Genomic DNA, 18,496 nt, shown 5'->3' with positions numbered 1-18,496 from the left:
TGTGCTCAAGAAATGAACAGTATCTCTATACTCCTCACTGCATAAAAGTAAATTTGTCCTTTGTGATGGCTTCTACCTCTCTTAGGAATCATGAGGCTCATTTCAAATGGTCATGGGATTTTAACTTTTCCACAGGGTCCTTTCTCTTAATTTCCTAAAAGTTTAGTCAAGTAGCTGTTGCAGAGTATCTGGGAATCCATAGCACAGAGTTCCAGGTCAGAGGGTCTCAGGAAGGGAAGTGAACACTTCTTCAAATAGAAAACTAATTGCAGCAAGAACACAGCATTACATCAAATGTGATGTCATGTTTTATGAAAAAATGACTATGCATTGCTTAAATTCTTACCAGAAATGATTTAAGCATTTTGTGAAATGTACAGTGGGAAAATATTAAAAACTCAATTTCCTAAGGCATATTGTTAGCATTACATTTTTAAAATATATTTTATTGATTATGCTATTACAGTTGTCCCATTTCCCCCCCTTTACTCCCCTCCACCCTGCTCATCCTCTCCCACCCACATTCCCCCCCTTTAGTTCATGTCCATGTGTCATAATTTCTTTAGCTTCTACATTTTCCCATACTATTCTTACCTTCCCCCTGTCTATTTTCTACCTACCATCTATGCTACTTATTCTCTGTACCTGGGGAGTGGGAGGAGGAGAGAGGGGGAAAAGGTACAGAGCATTACATTTTTTTAAAATTAGGGTTTTAGATTTCATTGGGTGGTATTTTAGATCATTAAAAGGAAGCTTATGTTAAAACACAGAAAGAGGAGTACTGTCTCCTACTGTCCATCCTGTCTACTTCATTTTTTACCTACTCTCTCATATATTGCTTGTGTTACTCATTGCAAATTTAATATCCTCTCTTGTCAACTAGTGTTGTCTTGTGTGTTAACCTTCCCTCCATAGTTAGATCATCAGTTCTTAGCAAGTAGACATCATCTCATAATTTTATACATTTTTATTATAACAAGCTAATAACAAGCTCCTTGGAAATGTCACTGAAATGTGTCACTTTTTCAGTTTTTAAAATTGAATATTTAATGATAAAGATTTACCACAAATGCATATTCTACTGGAGCAATATGAAAATCATATGTCACAGCAATACTATATTGTCAAATAAAGTAACATGTTTTTCTACCATTGATCTTTAAAGTCAAAAGAGTAGCTCTTGGTTTTCTGAATGGATAATAATGAGTTCTGTCTTCACCTTCTTGTTTCAAATGGAGTCAAGAGCAAACCCACAAACTACAGCCAAGACTGTGTATCCTCTAGGTTCTCAGAACAAAGACTGCAAGAAGAGCTATATCTGAGTTCTGTAAGTCCAGAATGAGCTTCACAGCTATCAGCACTTCCAGCCTAGTGACCAGTACCTGCCTTTGGCCTCCAGGGCTAACTTCATCATGTTCTTGCCCCATGTTATGTTCTCTGAGAAACAGACCAAGATAGAAACTTTAACACAGTATTTTTTTTGCAGGGGCAGGGGTGCATCCTCCTGGGAGCAACACCTGTTAGCAGAAGGGAAACATGACTGGGCAGAGGGAGAAGTTGAATTGCAATGCAGTTGCAACAGAAGTCTCAGACATTCCTCCTGGGATCTTTGGTGCTGGGGTTGCTCTTCAGAGTTTGTTTTGCCTCAAGACAAGGGTGAATTTGGGCTGCCAGGGGAATATGATTTTGTGGTAGATAGTTCTCTGACTGAAGGCAATTTCCAGAATTGGATTCAGCTAAAATCCATTAGCTTCCCGCACTCTCACTAGGTGGGTAAAATGAATACCTTAGTCCTGAAGTAGGAAGAGGGTGGTGGCATGCCACAGTGTCCAGCACAGTGTGCTCCTTCACACTTCATATATACTTGCTTTGTATATTAAATTCTCTGTCTACTAAATTTTCTTTTCATTCCTTCTATCCTTGTCAAGTACTTCTACTAATCTAAATGGTTTACTTGATGGCCTGAATCAGACCTTCATCCTTGAGGGACCTGAACTGCTGGTTACTGTGACCTTCAGATTCTCTGGCTGCTGTACATGTTGATTTGTTGTCAAGTATGGACCAGGAAAAAGCAGGAGATATATCAGTAGATCACTTGGGTGTCAAACATATTCTTCTCTGTCCCCCAAATATTAATGGCATCCTTACTGCTCCCAATGATTGGGGTCAGTTTACTCATGCAGGGATAGTGACTCTTTTCCTTGCCTACTGATCTCTAAGTACAAGAAGCCCAAGTGCCTAAAAGGCAATACAAATTTAAACTTTATTAGGACTCACACTGTGTGCCCTGGTGGAAGCATTCTCCCTTTGGGAACTATGATTCTTAGACCCACAGAGCCAAAATTTGGGGTAAGAAATGTATAAGTTGGTTACTGAGAGTCATGGCAAACCAAGCCACTCCTAATTTCATCTGTTAGTTCTTGGACCCATATATTCAGACTATCCAGAATAGAGCATTATATAATGATTGAGAGTACATATTGCCTCCCAGGAAGATACCTCATCTTGTCAGGGTATCATCTCCAAGGTAGCAATTCAGCTATTACTTCAGGAGGTCATTCTACTACTCCACCAAACTGGCAATTTCTGGAATGTGTATTAAACAGTGTATCCAATCAGTTTGTTCTCAATGTGATCTTCTTAACTGGGTCCCTTTGTTTAATGAGATGTATGAAAATTCTTGTTGGTAAGATAAACTTCTGTAAGCCCTAAGATAGTGGTACTATGTGAGTCTCTGAAGTCAGGGTAGACAAATTCATATCCAGGATATATATAAGTTCCAGTCAAGTTGAATTGCTGTCCCACTCAGAGTGAAAAGGATCCAGTGGCTGGTTGGTCTTTTGAAGGGATGGTATAATATTGGGTGTGTGACATTTATCTCTGTTGCTGGCAGATTGAACCTTGAGCTGTGAGAGTAGCTAAGTCAATCTTGGTAGGGGCCCATGCTGTTGGGCCTATTCAACATCTCAATCCCTGCCACTAAGGCTACTCCTTAATGACACCATTGTGCCAGTATATGAAAGCTGAAGATAGAAGCTGGCTGACTTCTCTTTACCAGGCTATTCCATCTGAATAGTAATTTAATGCTAATTCCTTGGTATATACTCTCTGATGTGTGTCATCATGCAAGGCAAAGACTTCCACATTTGATCCTAACTCACATATGCACCCACATGCATTTTCCTCAGCCTTCCTTGTCCTTTATCTTTGAGCTAACATATTTATTTCCTTGTTCCTGCCTGACTATTTGAGCTATTCACTTTTCTTATGAGTTTATATATTTTCTAAACTTAGCAACTTTTCAATCCATGCAAAGTGGAAGACTAGTTACACCCCTGCTCTGTCCTATAGCTCTGTCCATCTGGGAAGGTTTCTTCTCTCTATTCCTTTTAGAGACACCCTTAAGTGGTGACCTGCAACCATTTTCAGATTGCACTTAGATGCTGAGCCAATGCACTTACCAAGATCATCCTTTTTCTTCCTTTGTATCTGATATTCACAACCCTACAAATGGTCCATTTGTGGCAGTTGAGCATGAGTTACTGCCATCAGAGTGGTGGATGTTATGAGGGTCTGCTCACATAGCTTACTTGTTCTTTTTAGACTTTTCTCAGCCCAATATTGGACCTTTTATCTTATGATGGATTCCTTCTGGGCCTGCTGGACATTATGACTTGGTAGATCTAACACAAACCAGTTCAGGATGGTCAGTTGTGGTTTCATGGCCAGAGGCTCTGTCTCTACTAGGGCTGTTTATTGAGTAATGTCTAATTCTTTACTGCATATTTACTTAGTCCAGAAACCTGTGGGTGTGTGTTGTGATTCTTCCATTAGATCTTGCCATAACCTGTTATCTTTTCCTTTTACTATAAATACCTTCAAACATACCATGTGCTCTATCAAATTTTATGTCCAACCAGCATAGTGTATCCAGGACCTCCTCTGCAGCTGTTTTGAAGCTGGTCACCTGCCTCATCATTCAATTCATGGGTCAGAGTTGTTTTTCCAAGTGTGGAGTGCACTGTCCCCAGAACCTAAATGGGTCAATCTGGCATGTGCTTTCTTCTCAGTGGTAGAAAGTGTAAAATGAAATAGTTTGTCTTTTATTATGATGGGAACACCCAGAATGCCCCAGACCACTGAGCCTCTAAAAATTTTACTGATATGGTCTGCCCTGAATCTGTGTTGATTTATCTTCCACCCTCAGGAACAATGATGTGTTGCCAAAGCTTCTAAAATGACACTTTTTTGCTAATCTGTTCTTCTTAACATGATGTCACCAATGTAGTATACCAATGTGATGTTTCATGGGATGTCCTGTTATCCAGGTCTCTTTAGACTGTATTATGATGGAGAGCATCAGAATTTGCACAGTTCTCAGCAAGACTATAGATATGTACCCTTTTATTATTATTATTATTATTATTATTATTATTATTATTATTATTATTGGAATGCTAACTGCTCCTGCTTCTGCTCTCTGATAGGGATGAGAAAGAACACATTTGCCACGTTAGTGATTGCAAAACCCATATTTGAGTCTCGGTTAATCGCTAAAGTAAACACTGCATATTTTAGTCTAGCAGCTACAGAAAGAACAATTATTTGTTTGAGTTTGTGGTAGTTCACTGTTGATCACTAGGATCAATTTCACTGGAGTCCATACTTGTGAATTTAATGGGAAAATTATTAAGGACCACCAAGCATGCATTTTCTTAGTTTTAAGGGTGGCACTAATTTTTACCATGCCTTCCAGAATATAAACCTGATTTACTATTTTTGTGATGAGAAGGGAGATATTTTAAAGGTTTCCACTTACAGTTACTACTTTATTAGCTAAGAAGTCAGTGCATGTTTTTGCATTTCCCTGGAGATGAAAGAGCCAGAACACCTCTTCATTTGTGTGTAAGCTCTGTTGTGATGTGCCTGGCCACATCTTTTCCCCATTTTTTACATTGATTGCCATTTTCTTATTTATTTGGAAGATTTATATATATTCTACATATATAAGTTGCTAATAACTTCTCCCACCCTGTGGCTTACTTTTTCACTCTTACTGATCTTTCAAAAACTGTTTTGAAGGGCATAATAGAAGGACATACATATCATAGGAGTAGAGCTCAATGAATCTTCACAAGGTGAACATGTTTGTGTAAACAGATCAAAGCAGAATATTGATAGGAAGTTCTACTTACTGGTTGTTATACATTGATAAATAAAAGTTTTTGATTTTAATGTATTCTAATTTGTCCTTTCCTTTAACTTATTGCTTTTTGTAAACTGCTTAAGAAATCTTTGCTAAGGTTATAAGGATATTGTCTCACATTTTTTTCTAGAAGATTATTGTTTTACAGTGCATGTTTTGAATCCATAGTCCTTCTGAACTGAAATTCTTTGTTGTATATACAATAAGGTAGAAGTCAAAATGTTTTTTACCCCACAGATAGATATATCCAATTGACCTAGTGCTATTCATTAAAGAACCACCCTTTCCCAAATGATGCCTTTTTCATAAATTGACCACATATATGTGTATTTATTTCTGAAACTCATAGATGGAGCATCTATCTATTCTGTTTCATTGGTCTATTTGTTTATTCTTGCCCCAATAACAACCAATTTTAAGTGCTACATATTTATGATAAACTTTGACACCCAAAACTATAACTCTTCCAACTTTGTTGTAGTTCTCCTTTGAGATGATCTTTGCCATTCCTGTGATGGTCTTCACAATTTCATAAAAATTTTAGAATTAACTTGTTAATTTGAAAAAAAACTCTTGGAATTTTTTTGAGGAATTGCATTGACTCTGATAGATAAATTTGGAGAGAACTCAAATCTTATAATTTTGAATCTTTTATTCCATGAACATTTAATATTGTTCCATTTATGTATTTTTAATATTCTCAAAATGTCATTTGTTTTGTATAAATTTTACACATCTTTTGTTATATTTATTCCTAGGTGTTCTTATTTCTATGTATTATAAGTGGTTTTATTTATAAATTATTTTCATAATTTTTTATTGCTGGCTTACAGATGTTCAAATAATTTTTAAAGTGATATTTACTAAATTTACCTCCTTATTTTAATGTTTTAAATGTAGATTCTTTCGGTTTTCCTCAAACACAATCATGACTCTATAAGAAGTAACAATTTGGGTTTTTCTTTTTCAATCATCATACCTTTTAAATTTCTTTTTAATTCAAATTCATACTTTCTGGTCCCTTTCTATCAGTCTATGATGTTCTGTCCAGTTAGAAGAAATTAGTAGAAATACCCACTATGGATTTTCCATGGAAATATTTGAGCACATGAATAGTCTGTTTGGACTCTGGGATTAATAACTTCAAATCATTTTTCTGTTATATCCTTTTGGCAGAAAGTGCTCAGAATGTATTTATTGCTGAAACCACATTTAAAAAAATTTTTACCTGAGGATATGCTTGTTGATTTTAAAGAGAGGAGAAGGGAAGGAGAACAGAGAGGGAGAGAAACATGGAGGTGAGAGAGAAACATTGATTGGTTGCCTTTAGTATTGCCCTGCCCAGGGACCGAACTAGAAATCTAGGCATGTGCCCTGATCAGAAATTGAACCTGTGACCTTTCTTTTGGTTTGCAGGACAACACCCAACCAGCTGAGCCACACTGGCCATGGCTAAAGCCACATTTTAATTTAATTTAATTTTTAAATTTTTATTATAGTTTCCCCATTACCATTTAGTCCCCATATACTCCCTTCCCTGTCGCAATTTTCATACTGTTGTCCATGTACATAAGCCGTTTTTCCTTTTTGCTCAATCCCTCCACCCCTACCACACTTTAAAGTGTTACATATCTTCTGAAAGCTCGTGCTGGGAATTTATTACTGTGGAAAATAAGTTGGAACAGTGTTCTGGAGCCCTCAGTGCTTATTGGACAGATTTGGGGGGTTTACAGTTCCTTAATATGTTGTATTTTTTTCTGAAACCTGAAAAGTTAATGAATTTGACTTCTAAACATACTTCCAGCACTGAGTTTATCATTAATGTTATCTGTTTTCTTCAATCATTTGTTGAATACAATTTCAGTCATATATTGTCATCACAGGCGATACCATTTTGAATTCAAATTTGTGTTTCTAAATGCAAGTGTTTCTCAAGTGTGTAACCAAAAATTTCCCTTGGGTAAAAATTCAGATATTTTAAAGATATTTTAATAAAATCACAATTTGGTGCATTGATAAAGTTCCCTGGAGGACTTGGGATGTTTAAAGCAACAGTGTGATTGAAGAGAACAATAAATGCAGGGGTATTTTTTCTCTTTCTTTCTCATCTACTAGAAAAATATAGATAATAGAGCTCATTTATTTCCTTAACATTTCAGAGCTCTGCAGATGGGAAAACACAACCCAGTGGAAATTATTTCTGGCAACCTTGAGAAGATATGTTAGCATTTTGTGGCATTTCTTTTAGTGACATGTAAAGCATGGCTTTCCCTCATTGCAGTGTCACAGTGAAGTGTCACAATAAAGCCAAAATAGTGTGCCCTCAGGGAAAACTAGGAAAGGGACCATTTTCCATACACACAAAAAGGGTAATATTTATTATAAAGCCTTTCATTTTAGCTCCAAATGCTGCCAGGACCGCAGCTACTTTGCAATGGAGAAGTGCACAGAGTGTGAGATTTAAAGCAAATGTTATGTATAAATCTAATGTAATTTATGTAAATATAAATAATATGTAAAAAAGGAAAATGCACTTATGGACATAAAAGCATACATAAATCTGCACAGTGTGCCAGGGAGATAGTTTGTGATGTTGCACAACAGCAACATCAGCCTGATGTGGATGGAATCCAACGGGCTCTTACCTGGGAGTCAGAGCAGCTCTGTCTCAACCTATTTTTGTCCTTACCAGAAGATGTATTTTTTTTATCTACAACACGTGATATCAAAATTATTATCTTTGTTTGATGGATGAGGAATTTAGTCTTCCAAAATGTTCAATTATTTGTTACAGATTACACAGCTAATTACTTAAGGAACTTCATACACAGTATCAAATATATATATATATATATATTTTTTTTTTTTAAGCTAAATTTGTACTTTTGATAAAACCTTGTATTTCCCCTTTATCCTTACACACTTATTATTTGGACCCAAATACTAAACTTGATTTTTATTGCCATTAAATATCACTTCATTAGTTTCATTCTACTCCATACTATGGACCTTCTGGGGCCTTAATTACATTTTACAATGTGTTTTTCATTGCTGCAACTCAGTAGCATCTCCAGGGCTAATGAGCATCATATATATCTGCACCCTAAGCATTGGGCAATGCCCTGTGATAGGCAGCTTCTTTTCAGTTAGAGAGATGGCTGCTTATCCAGGTACTGCTTCACCCAGTTGTCAAATGCATATGGAAATAATCCAAATTCATTGTTCTGATTTGGCAACACACAGGAGAGAGCAAGAGCCTTGAGGCCTACAGCCTGGGATTCAAATATCAGCACCACCAACTACCAGATATGTGATTTGGGGAATGTAATTTGTCTTTATAAGTAAATGTAGATAATGATGTTAACAATACAAAGTTTGTAAGGGTCTTACAGGTAGTAGATGTGCAGTCTCATTAATCACTACAACCATCAAAGAAAGAAATTACATATTTCTGACTGACCAGTTCTTTTTATCCACCTCTTTCACCCCATTTCTTTGATCAGTGTTTCCAGTGCTGACAGATTTTCATCTTCATAAACTTTCTCAGCTTCTTTCTCAATACCAATGTTATGCTTCAATTGGTTTTTAGAATCCACTCACTTTTTCCTGGTTATTTTCTGAATGACATTTTTCAGGACCCTCTTTCATTTTATATAAACCTTCTTAGTTTGAGATAATGATTAGTGGTCTTATTTATATTTTTTCTGAACATCTTGGAAATTCACTTAATTTTGGACACTTTAACTACTTTAAGGAACTTGTGGAGCTCTTTTTACATAACTAGGAAGTTTATCTCCCCTCAATATGTTTATTCTGTCCCTCTTCCTTTGAAAGGTCCATCTTCTTGAAAAACAAGGCAAGTATAAGGGTAGTTCTCTGTCTCTGTTCTTGCTCTCATTATATCATGACCACATGTTATAGGCTGTTTTCCTCAACAAATTGGTAGGTCCAAGCTATGAAGTTTTTGTTCGCTTCAACCTTCTTGTAAAGGCATGTTTTTGCTCTCATAGTCATCTGGTTATATTCTCTTTTGCTCTATCTTCTGTACATAGTCACTTTAAATTTGGGCTCATCAGAGAAGTTTTGCGAAAACACATAAGTTTATTTAGGATCTACACTGTTCTCCTCCTCAGAAAAATTATAAATTCTCCAATTTTTAATTATTTTTTGAGAAATGTTTAACCCTCTTCAATAATCTTTCTTTCCAGAATCTTTTTTCTTAGAAGGAATACCATGATTTTTTCCTCTAAAGTTTTAATCTTCTAAATCCAAGGATTCTCGTATGACTATAATCAAATAATTGTCATGAATCAGCCATAATCTTTGCATTGATGTTTCTAAGAGGATAATTTAAGGCCTTTGTCTATTTAGTATTATTACTAAGTGCTTAATCATTTTTTAGTGATGGAGTAAGTAATACCATATTACTTTGAGTCTAGGGTTCTCTCTTCTGGATATTTTTACCTAAAGCTGTTACATTTTTATTCTTAGAACATTTAATAAATATCTCTCATAGACTTACTGTTTGCTAAAACCTCTTGTCTTCCTGAATCTTGCTTGCCAAGGCAATATGTGTCTTAACTTCAATACACAGGGTGATCTATATTAATTCTGAGTGAGCTGTATGTAGGAAATCTATTTTGAAAGGGCCCCCTTCAGGAACATTTTCAAATAAAACCATATGAGAATAGGAGTAAGAATAAATTGTAGTCCATTTTTGTGAAATCCAATCTTATTTCTTCTCCTTTTATATGTTTGTTCTGTTTGCCAAATGGGTAAGAATCAAAAGATGGAATGCCATGCAGCATCTTTTTGCTTTTGTGTGTGTGACTAGAAATGGGTTGATGAAATGTTCATAACTTGTCCTCTCGGTTTCTGCTCCTTTCTTTCAAGTCAAAGCTCAAGATGTGGCATCTCAAGTTGATGTGCAACTCTGGCAGAGATAAGCAGTTTGGATAGCAAACAACTATTGAAAAACCTCACAATTTATCCATACTGGACATTTTTTTTTGTATCCAGTGGTATATTTTTCACATTAGCTGTTTCTTAGGATTAGCAGACCAGTGCAAATCTTGTTTCATCCCTCCCTGGGTATTTAGTGTACTACCAAGCAAAGCACAGATTAACATATGCTTACTCAGGATTAAGGAAGATTTTTTTTTAACTCTTTTGATAGGCAGTAAAATAGAATCCACAGTCGATTCAATGGATGAGCTGGAGTTTTTGTGTGTGTGTGTGTTTGGTTTGGTTTGGGGTTTTTTGTGAGCGTGCCAACAAGAAATCCTAAACATTTAGTCCAAGGTTTCCACAGATTTTGGATTAGCGTCATGAATGTCAAAAGGCAAATAACAATAAACTATTTTACCGTGTTCTTAATTTGCCTCAATCACTATAGTGCTGCATATGATTGTTCCATGGCGAAGAAGAGGAGAGCTGAAGAGCAGGCCTTGGGTGTTCCTGTCAACAAAAGAAAATCCTTGCTGATGAAGCCCCGACACTACAGTCCAAACATGAATGGCAAGGAAGAGTGTGACTCCAGGACCGAGGCAGAGGAGGATGATGGCCTCCTGGAAATGGATGCTCACCCTAGCACAGGTAGCAAGGAGCAGCCCAAACTTATGTGAAACACCCAGCTTGTATGTTACAATTTAGGAACAAAATTAAACGTTCATTTCACTCACAATCCATTCTTTGAGGACTCACTTGTTTGATCCTTATTTGAGGATATATTTATTGATTTAGAGAGAGAGAGAAAGAGAGAGACACTCATTGCTTGCCTCCCAGACATGCCCCGACTGGGGATGGAAACTGCAAAGTAGGTAGTGCCCTGACAGGGGACTGAACCTGACACCATTTGGTGTGTGAGAGGATTCTCCAACCAACTGAGCTACTCAGTCAGGGCTATTGAGGGCTGATTTTTATGTGCAACTATGGAATGTCTAAAGACAAGCACCAGAGAGTCCTTTCTCTGAGTTTATTTTCAAGATGCAGGGTTGGACTCTGCCTTCTTTTGAAGAATGTAAAAGATACTAAGCCTTAAAGTTGAAGAATACCTTGACTCCTAAATAGGGTAGATGTCTAATGCTGAAGGAACCTTTCAAAATAAAAGGACAAATTTAAGCTTTAAGATTTTTAAGATATGACATACATGAATAAAACATCTGTTTTTATTTCATAAACATATATAGAATTATTTACTTATACTTGGTGATAACAACATGGACCAATGCATGTGAACAGTGACCTTAATATTTTCAACATTTTTAAAATAAATATTTATAACAGTAGACTGCAGAAGGGACCTAAACTTGTCAGTCAGGATCTCCTTCCATAAAAAAATGATATGTTATAGAAAATGTATCACTATGCCCATTATTTTCAAAATAAATCATTTTAATTTACTTATAAGCACACATTGTTTCATGAATTCAATTTTTCAGTCACTCCTTAAATGCTGTTTGCATTCTAAGTGATCTATAGTTACAATTTCAGAATTTTCAGATGTTTCTCCCCAGGTCAGTTACTCCCAATTGTCCCTGACAGTCACAGTGCTTCTAGGAGTCAGGATATCATCAACCACTTAATGCATGAGACTGAAATTGAAGGACATGCAAAGTATCTCAAAAAACTCATGAAAAAAATAAATGGAAACCTAGATCTTGACTTATTAGAAAGTGAAATTAGGTGTGTAAATGTTCTATTAAATAAACTTTTTTCCAAAATGCAACATTATATGAATAAAAATATACAAAATAAATAGTTTTTTTGAAAAGAATATATTATATAAACCAAAGGTAATGAGTTTTAGATCATAAATATCTATTCTATATGGAATTATAGTAATAGGTACTAACAGAAAAGGTTTAAAAGTGTATTGACTGAGTGAGCACAAATCTCAGATCAAAATCAACAGATCTCTAGTAATCTTGGCTTGCAAGTAGTTTGAGATTCTGTAGTTAAAACAAAGTTGTGTTCTGATGTGTCAATGTTTAAGTAAATTTTCTGACTTTTCTATATTTAACATATGGCTTAGAGCCTGTTGGCTCATCTGTAAATTATAATCATCCATGACTTCTTTTTGTTTCCTTGAGCTGGTTAGAATTTTGTTGATTCATGAAAATTGCAGATTGACTCTAGAAAGTCTTTGAATCAGTGTGGTTAGACTTGAACTGTATCTGTCCACTGATTCTATTATATTTGTGTGATCAATGTAGATGCTTAATATTAACCAAGAAAATATATTGTCAAAATGTACTCAGCTAAAATTTCACTTATAAACAGTACTGGGCATCTATTTTCAAGTTCAAAAATGTTACCTAGTATTTATATTTAGTACTGGAGCCACCACTAATAACAATGAATACCCTGAAATTCTAGCAGCAGTGGCCATCATTTTTGAATTTTTAATATATTCCAGGCACATAAACTATATAATTTAATCTACCCAACAGTGACATGATATATGCATGATTATGAACAAAATTTTACAGATATGATCATTAAGGACCAAAGAGATTTACTTTTTAAGATAATGCAGCTTAAAAATATTAAAAAGGACATAATTACAAAACAATTAAAAAACAAGCAAAATAATTATTTCCCAGCTAACCATCCTTCATAATCTAATTCTCTCAAAGCTCTGACTACCTTTAGAAATCAGACTGGGCAAAGTTCCTCCAACATTAAATGAACATTTCCAGAAATGGCAGGTCACAGGTGCTTCTCTCTTTGGTCAAAAGAGCAAAACTCTAAGTTATCTTGAATCCTTTGAGGAAGTTACTCCTCACCCTCCAGAAGGAAAGAGAGCTAAAGCAGGGCCCAAAGGCAGTGTAAGGGCTTTTCATCTCTCATCTAATCGACTCCTGGTACCCCAGGTTCTTTACCTGGCCAGGTGTGTGCTCAGTTGCATCATCATTAGGCAGTTCAGATAATGAAGAGAGTGTATAAAGCTCATGAGAGCTCAAATCATGAGCTTGTATCCATTTAATGGCAAAACTACACCCCATTCCCTCAACTGGCTATTTTTCAAAGAGCTGCAAGTAGATATTGAGGGCCATGGACAAAACTGTACAGATACACCTTCTTCACTGGAGCATGGAGAAAACTACCAGTTGGTGGGACAAGCATACACTTTCCCAATGCAGACAAGGAAAGAAGGGTCAGCTCAAAGTGAGTTTAACCCACTGTGGAATCCCCCACTTATGATTCCAGGAAATCTATCAGTTACAGGAGTGCAAGGGGCTGAGATAAGACTTTTAACATATGTTATCTCTCAACAAATAGCAAATAAGAGAAAAGCCACTCCAATTTTAGAATGTTAAAAGACAAATTTATTTTTCTAAGACTTCTTTCCAGCAACATTTGTATATTAAAGAGGCCTAGAAAACTAATTTACTTATAAAAGTAACTTAGTTATAGAAACAGAACAAAAATACAATGATAATAAAATCCAGTTACACTTAAAGAGTCTAACACAAATGTGTTGAAGTTTTCAAAGGATTTCCTTTGTTTAGGTGTTTTGATGCAAGGGAGTTGACTTATGTGCAAGAATCTATTAGCATACAGCTTCTAGGATTGCCAGTACCTCAGGGTAGAGACTTTGGTTTAAAATAAATAAACAAATGTGAACTTTTACACATCAGGCAAAAATGTTTATGTTTTTCACTCTACAAGAAACTGTCCCAGCTCTAGCCCCTTCAACCGTCACCACATTGTGAAATGTACTCAGGACCCAGAAAGGGCTGTCCTTGGTAACTGTCCAACTCTCTGACCGCTCCTGGAAGTGCAACCTAGAAATGTCCTGACCTATATTTTTGTGGTATTATGAAAGTAGAAGTGAAGTTATTTGCTAGTTTTTGTTTTATTCTTATATTCGTTTTCATATATTTTTATTTATAATTTTGGAGTCTGTTTTTTTGTTGTCAGTTACCTAATATCCCCTCTATAAATTCATTCTTGAAACTATTCAAACCTGAGAAAATAATAGGCTGCTAGTATTCTGAACAGTTTCTCCTCAGGGTTTCTGTATAAATGTCAACTGTGATATATGACATTACTAGGCTGTGGAATCTGGGGGTAGCTTGTTACAGAGGGACAAGCATGAAGCTGGGAGGTCATGGCCCTGGTCCTAGATCTCAGGCCCCTACTGGCTAGCTGTGTGATCGAATATGCCCTTAGCTCTTTAGAACCATAGTTTCCCTTCTGTGAAGTTGAATAGAAGGTACCTTTGTTGTAGTTATTGTGAAGATTAAACAAAATACAGAATTGAATACCATGCCAAAATATATCAGTTTATTGTCCTAGGATCATCCCATCATTGGATCACTGAATCCAATCATTGGATTATCCTCATTCTAAAGATAAGGAAAGCTAAGGTCACAAGACTCACAAGACATGGTCCTGATAAGGTCACTCAGGCAGCTGGAGGGGAGCTGGCCACACCTCCCCAGTCTCTGGACCTCATACCCATAAAGGTTTCCCTCCACATTGTGCCGTTTATCAGGGCAGTTGGCGAACTTTGCCATAGCATGTGCGGTGTGGGTGTTAACCAGGCTGAATTTTCTTTACACTGCATATTGTACCTTTTCACAAGGGCTTAGTTTCACTACTTAATTCTAAATAAAAAATAAGCCCTGCCTCATTTATGTGGTGGGCCCTGTGTATTCTTTGCCTTTGCTATCATCTAAAATAGTATCTCGTGAAGGAGGAAGAGAGGCATCATTTACTGAATACCTGTTGGGTGTCACCTGCTTTCCATGTGCTCCTGTGTGATGTCTACAGTGTGACATCTACAGTGTGCCTCACTGTACGAGTTAAGGATGCCAAGATCAGAAATGTTAAGGGCCCTGTGTAGTTTGAACAGAGACGAGTGCCAGGCACAGAATCTAACCTAGGTGGCTCTGACTTAAAGGTGGCTCAAACCTAGGTGGCTCTGAAATCTTTTAGTGATTTCATTGGCAAAAGCACAAAAGTCACTAGTCCACCAGGGAAAATAGAAACACACCAGCATGAAAAAACTAGGCAGCCTGTTACAAAGCTAGAAGAAACAAGTGTCTCATCTGTCCAGATCTGTCCAGTTAGAAAGCTCACTCAACTTTTTTTCCCCATATAATTACAGTGAAAGCCGGAGGGGTATGTAGAAAGTTGGTTTGCAGACCATCCCTGGAAACTATTGCTTGCGATGCATGTAGGCACGGCTATCGGCAGGACTCCTCTTTTTCTGAAGAATAATTAATAAATATTTTCTTTTAGCATATAACAAACAGTTGAACCAAGCAATTATGTAAACTGGAAATGACCCAAAATGCTAGCAGTTGGCAGCAACACAGTGAAGTGCATTGTTGTGCACATGTGCATTTTTGTCACTCCTGCCTCTCTGGTGATCTGCACTTAATAGGAATATTTTAAACTATGTAGCTAAGCAACAGAGGTAATTGTTGCTTTCTAGAGCTTTTGTTAGCACTCTACCACAGCCCAAATATGCATAATTAGGTATAATGTCTATAAATCATTATTGTACACATGTGGGTAGTTAAGTGGAGTGAGAGAATAGTTCAATGAATTGAGCATATTCACTGAAAATGCTTTTTATTTGTTTTCTGTAGTTCATAATACTTTAAAATTATCATAACCCTTTACACTTTCTCTTAATCACCAACCGTGATACTGAGAAAAACTTCATTTGCATTTTAGACTATGTTTAATATATTATTTAAACCTGGAGTTCCTCTGATATGAATCCAGGAGAGGATAGACCATCCTATCAAATATTATGTGCTTGTTTATCCAGCCTCTTTTCTAGGAAGTAAAATGTTAAATTTTTCAGTTTATGTTGAATAGATCCCAACAAAAGACTGCACCCTATAATCAGCATTATTTAAAGGGGCTAGTGTTGTGACTAAATTCTTCCCTTCATCCAAAAATGCTTTTAGTTACTATGGCAATATTTACTTGATCCTGGCAGTCCAGTGTTGATTTAGAGAGATAATTACCAGAAAGGAAGATGATGGAGATGTATTTTTGAGTGTCCTTGTGAGAGACAATGTTTATTAAAAAAATTAAATGAGCCAAAAAAAGGCTCATTGTTTTCTGCACAGACACCCTTGTCCACAGCCCTCACAGTGGATGGCTCTACCTTTCCTCCAAAGATGTTTATTAGCACAGAATGCACTTCTCTTGGTGTCTGTAGCAGTCTTCAAGGTGGCTTATTATTTTGTGTTGCCCATCCCCCACCCTGCCTTTTGAGACACAGAAATGGTCCTCCTCCTTCCTCTTTTTTTGTTATAGTGTTCATTGAAAGCAACATTGCTGGGAAGCAACATTGCATTTCACAGCCTGGTGTGTGGATTAGGTCACCAAAGAAGCTGCACCATTAATTGGTGTGTTTGCACTAGGACACACATACACACACATACACAAGGTGTCATCCCCCTAACTGGGTCATGGCTGAGGATGAAAGGTGGTGACACTAACAACTACAGTGGAACAACAGAGGTCCAGTAGACTGCCCTAGACAGCCTGGCACTCAGAGCCTCTTCTCGGTCATAGGACTCCTTCAGTGTCAAGACTCCATCTGGCTCTGTACCGAGAATAGCTAGTTAATATTCAACATCCTCTGACCATCCCCGTTTCTTGTCTCATTTGCTTTTTACACACATGCACAAAGTACCAGACCAGAAAATGTGTTACTATTTAAGATATTATTCAATTGTGCTAATTTTTCCATTCACTTGTATTTCCCTCAGCATGGAATTTTTGCATGATGATTAGAAAAGTAGTCAAGACGTCTTGAAAGTCTTCAGAACTTTTTTGGTTTTCATCATGTACATGTATTTTTTATGTTAACTAAAATTCTAAAAATCTGAAAGTATATTGGAAAAACTACAAAGATAAAAAACATAAACCAACTAAACCTTGAAAATATATTGTCATGCTAACAGAGAAATCTGATGACTGTTTTCTTCGTAATGTATATTATTGTACATATTTGACTTCCTTCTAGGTGACTAAGGGTGAAAATATAAGAGGTACAATAACAGTGATTTCACATTCAACATTCTGTTACTGTTATATATCTATTTCAGCACACTAGAAGCACTCAGTTCTTAATATACTGAGAATTCTAATACCCCATTTCTTTAAAGGTAATTCTCAGAATGTGAAGGTCTAAGCTTTGTTTTGTTTTATTTGTTTTAAGAAGTTGTATATTTCCCTCTAATGTTTTAAAAATTGATAGAACTTTCATATTTACATATTTCATATATTATATATACATAGGTATGTATGTATTATGTATATTTCCTCAAAATATTTTTGAAAATATTTCTTAAATAATTTAAAATTATTAAATAAATTTAAATAATCTTCTTTAACTATGTTTTGTTCTTCTTTTTTAAACATTGGTTTTCCTTTTCCATAGAAGAAATCATGATAAAACCTACAGATGAGAGTTTTCATTCTACTGCACAAGAAAAGCCCAATGGGAAGGAAGACAGATACGGCTGTTACCGAGAGCTCACGGTCAAATCTATAATGCACTTGGGGAAATTTGAAAAAAATGCATCTGTTCAGGCTATAAATGAAAACTTAAATGACAGTGGCATCCAGTCTCTAAAAGCAGAGAGTGATGAAGTAGATGAGTGCTTTATGATTCATTCTGATGATGGAAAAGACAAAATCAATGACTCCCAGCTGAGATTCTGCTCCTCCGATGACAATGAAAGTAACTCTGAAAGTGCAGAGAATGGCTGGGACAGCGGCTCCAACTTCTCAGAAGAAACCAAATCACGTAGAGTCCCAAAGTATATTTTAGTGGATAATAGGAAAGACATATTGGACATTACTGAAATAAAAACTGAAGGTGACAAATTTCTCTCTTGTGAAAATAGGTGTGATTCTGAAATTGAAAGGAGAGACCCACAGGACGCTCACATGGAACCACTGGATGGCAAAGCCCAGGCCTCATTCTCTGGGGCTGAGGAAGATGATAACCAGTGCCTGGCAGCAACGACAGAAGAGTCTGTTGACCTGGAGAAAGCGAAGGGGAACTTAAGTTTGCTGGAGCAGGCAATCACTCTGCAGGCTGAGCGCAGCTGTGTTTTCCATAACACCTACAAAGAGTTGGACAGGTTTCTACTGGAGCACCTAGCAGGGGAAAGGAAACAAACCAAAGTTATTGACATGGGTGGAAGACAAATTTTTAACAATAAACGTAAGACATGTTTTTTTGAATTTATTTTAGAAATAAAATTGTTCTAGGATTGGGAAAAAAGTTAGTAAGACTTGATTACT

At 36.4% G+C, this 18,496-nt stretch overlaps 1 protein-coding gene across 2 annotated transcripts in view; it reads left to right on the top strand.

Moving 5' to 3' along the window:
* Window positions 1–18,496, top strand: part of ST18 (ST18 C2H2C-type zinc finger transcription factor) — a 122,546-nt gene that overhangs the window by 46,727 nt on the left and 57,323 nt on the right. For both annotated transcript variants that reach the window (XM_045845035.1, XM_045845036.1), the window contains 2 exons: window positions 10,602–10,801; window positions 17,625–18,416. In XM_045845035.1, coding sequence (XP_045700991.1) covers window positions 10,602–10,801; window positions 17,625–18,416 — 992 coding nt within the window. The remainder of the gene's footprint in view (window positions 1–10,601; window positions 10,802–17,624; window positions 18,417–18,496) is intronic.

The sequence above is a fragment of the Phyllostomus hastatus genome, unplaced genomic scaffold, assembly GCF_019186645.2.
Source record: "Phyllostomus hastatus isolate PE091 unplaced genomic scaffold, TTU_PhHast_1.1 phas_contig_449, whole genome shotgun sequence".
Classification (NCBI taxonomy): Eukaryota; Metazoa; Chordata; class Mammalia; order Chiroptera; family Phyllostomidae; genus Phyllostomus; species Phyllostomus hastatus.
Note: the sequence above shows the minus strand (reverse complement) of the source record. Positions and strands in the feature narration are given on the sequence as shown.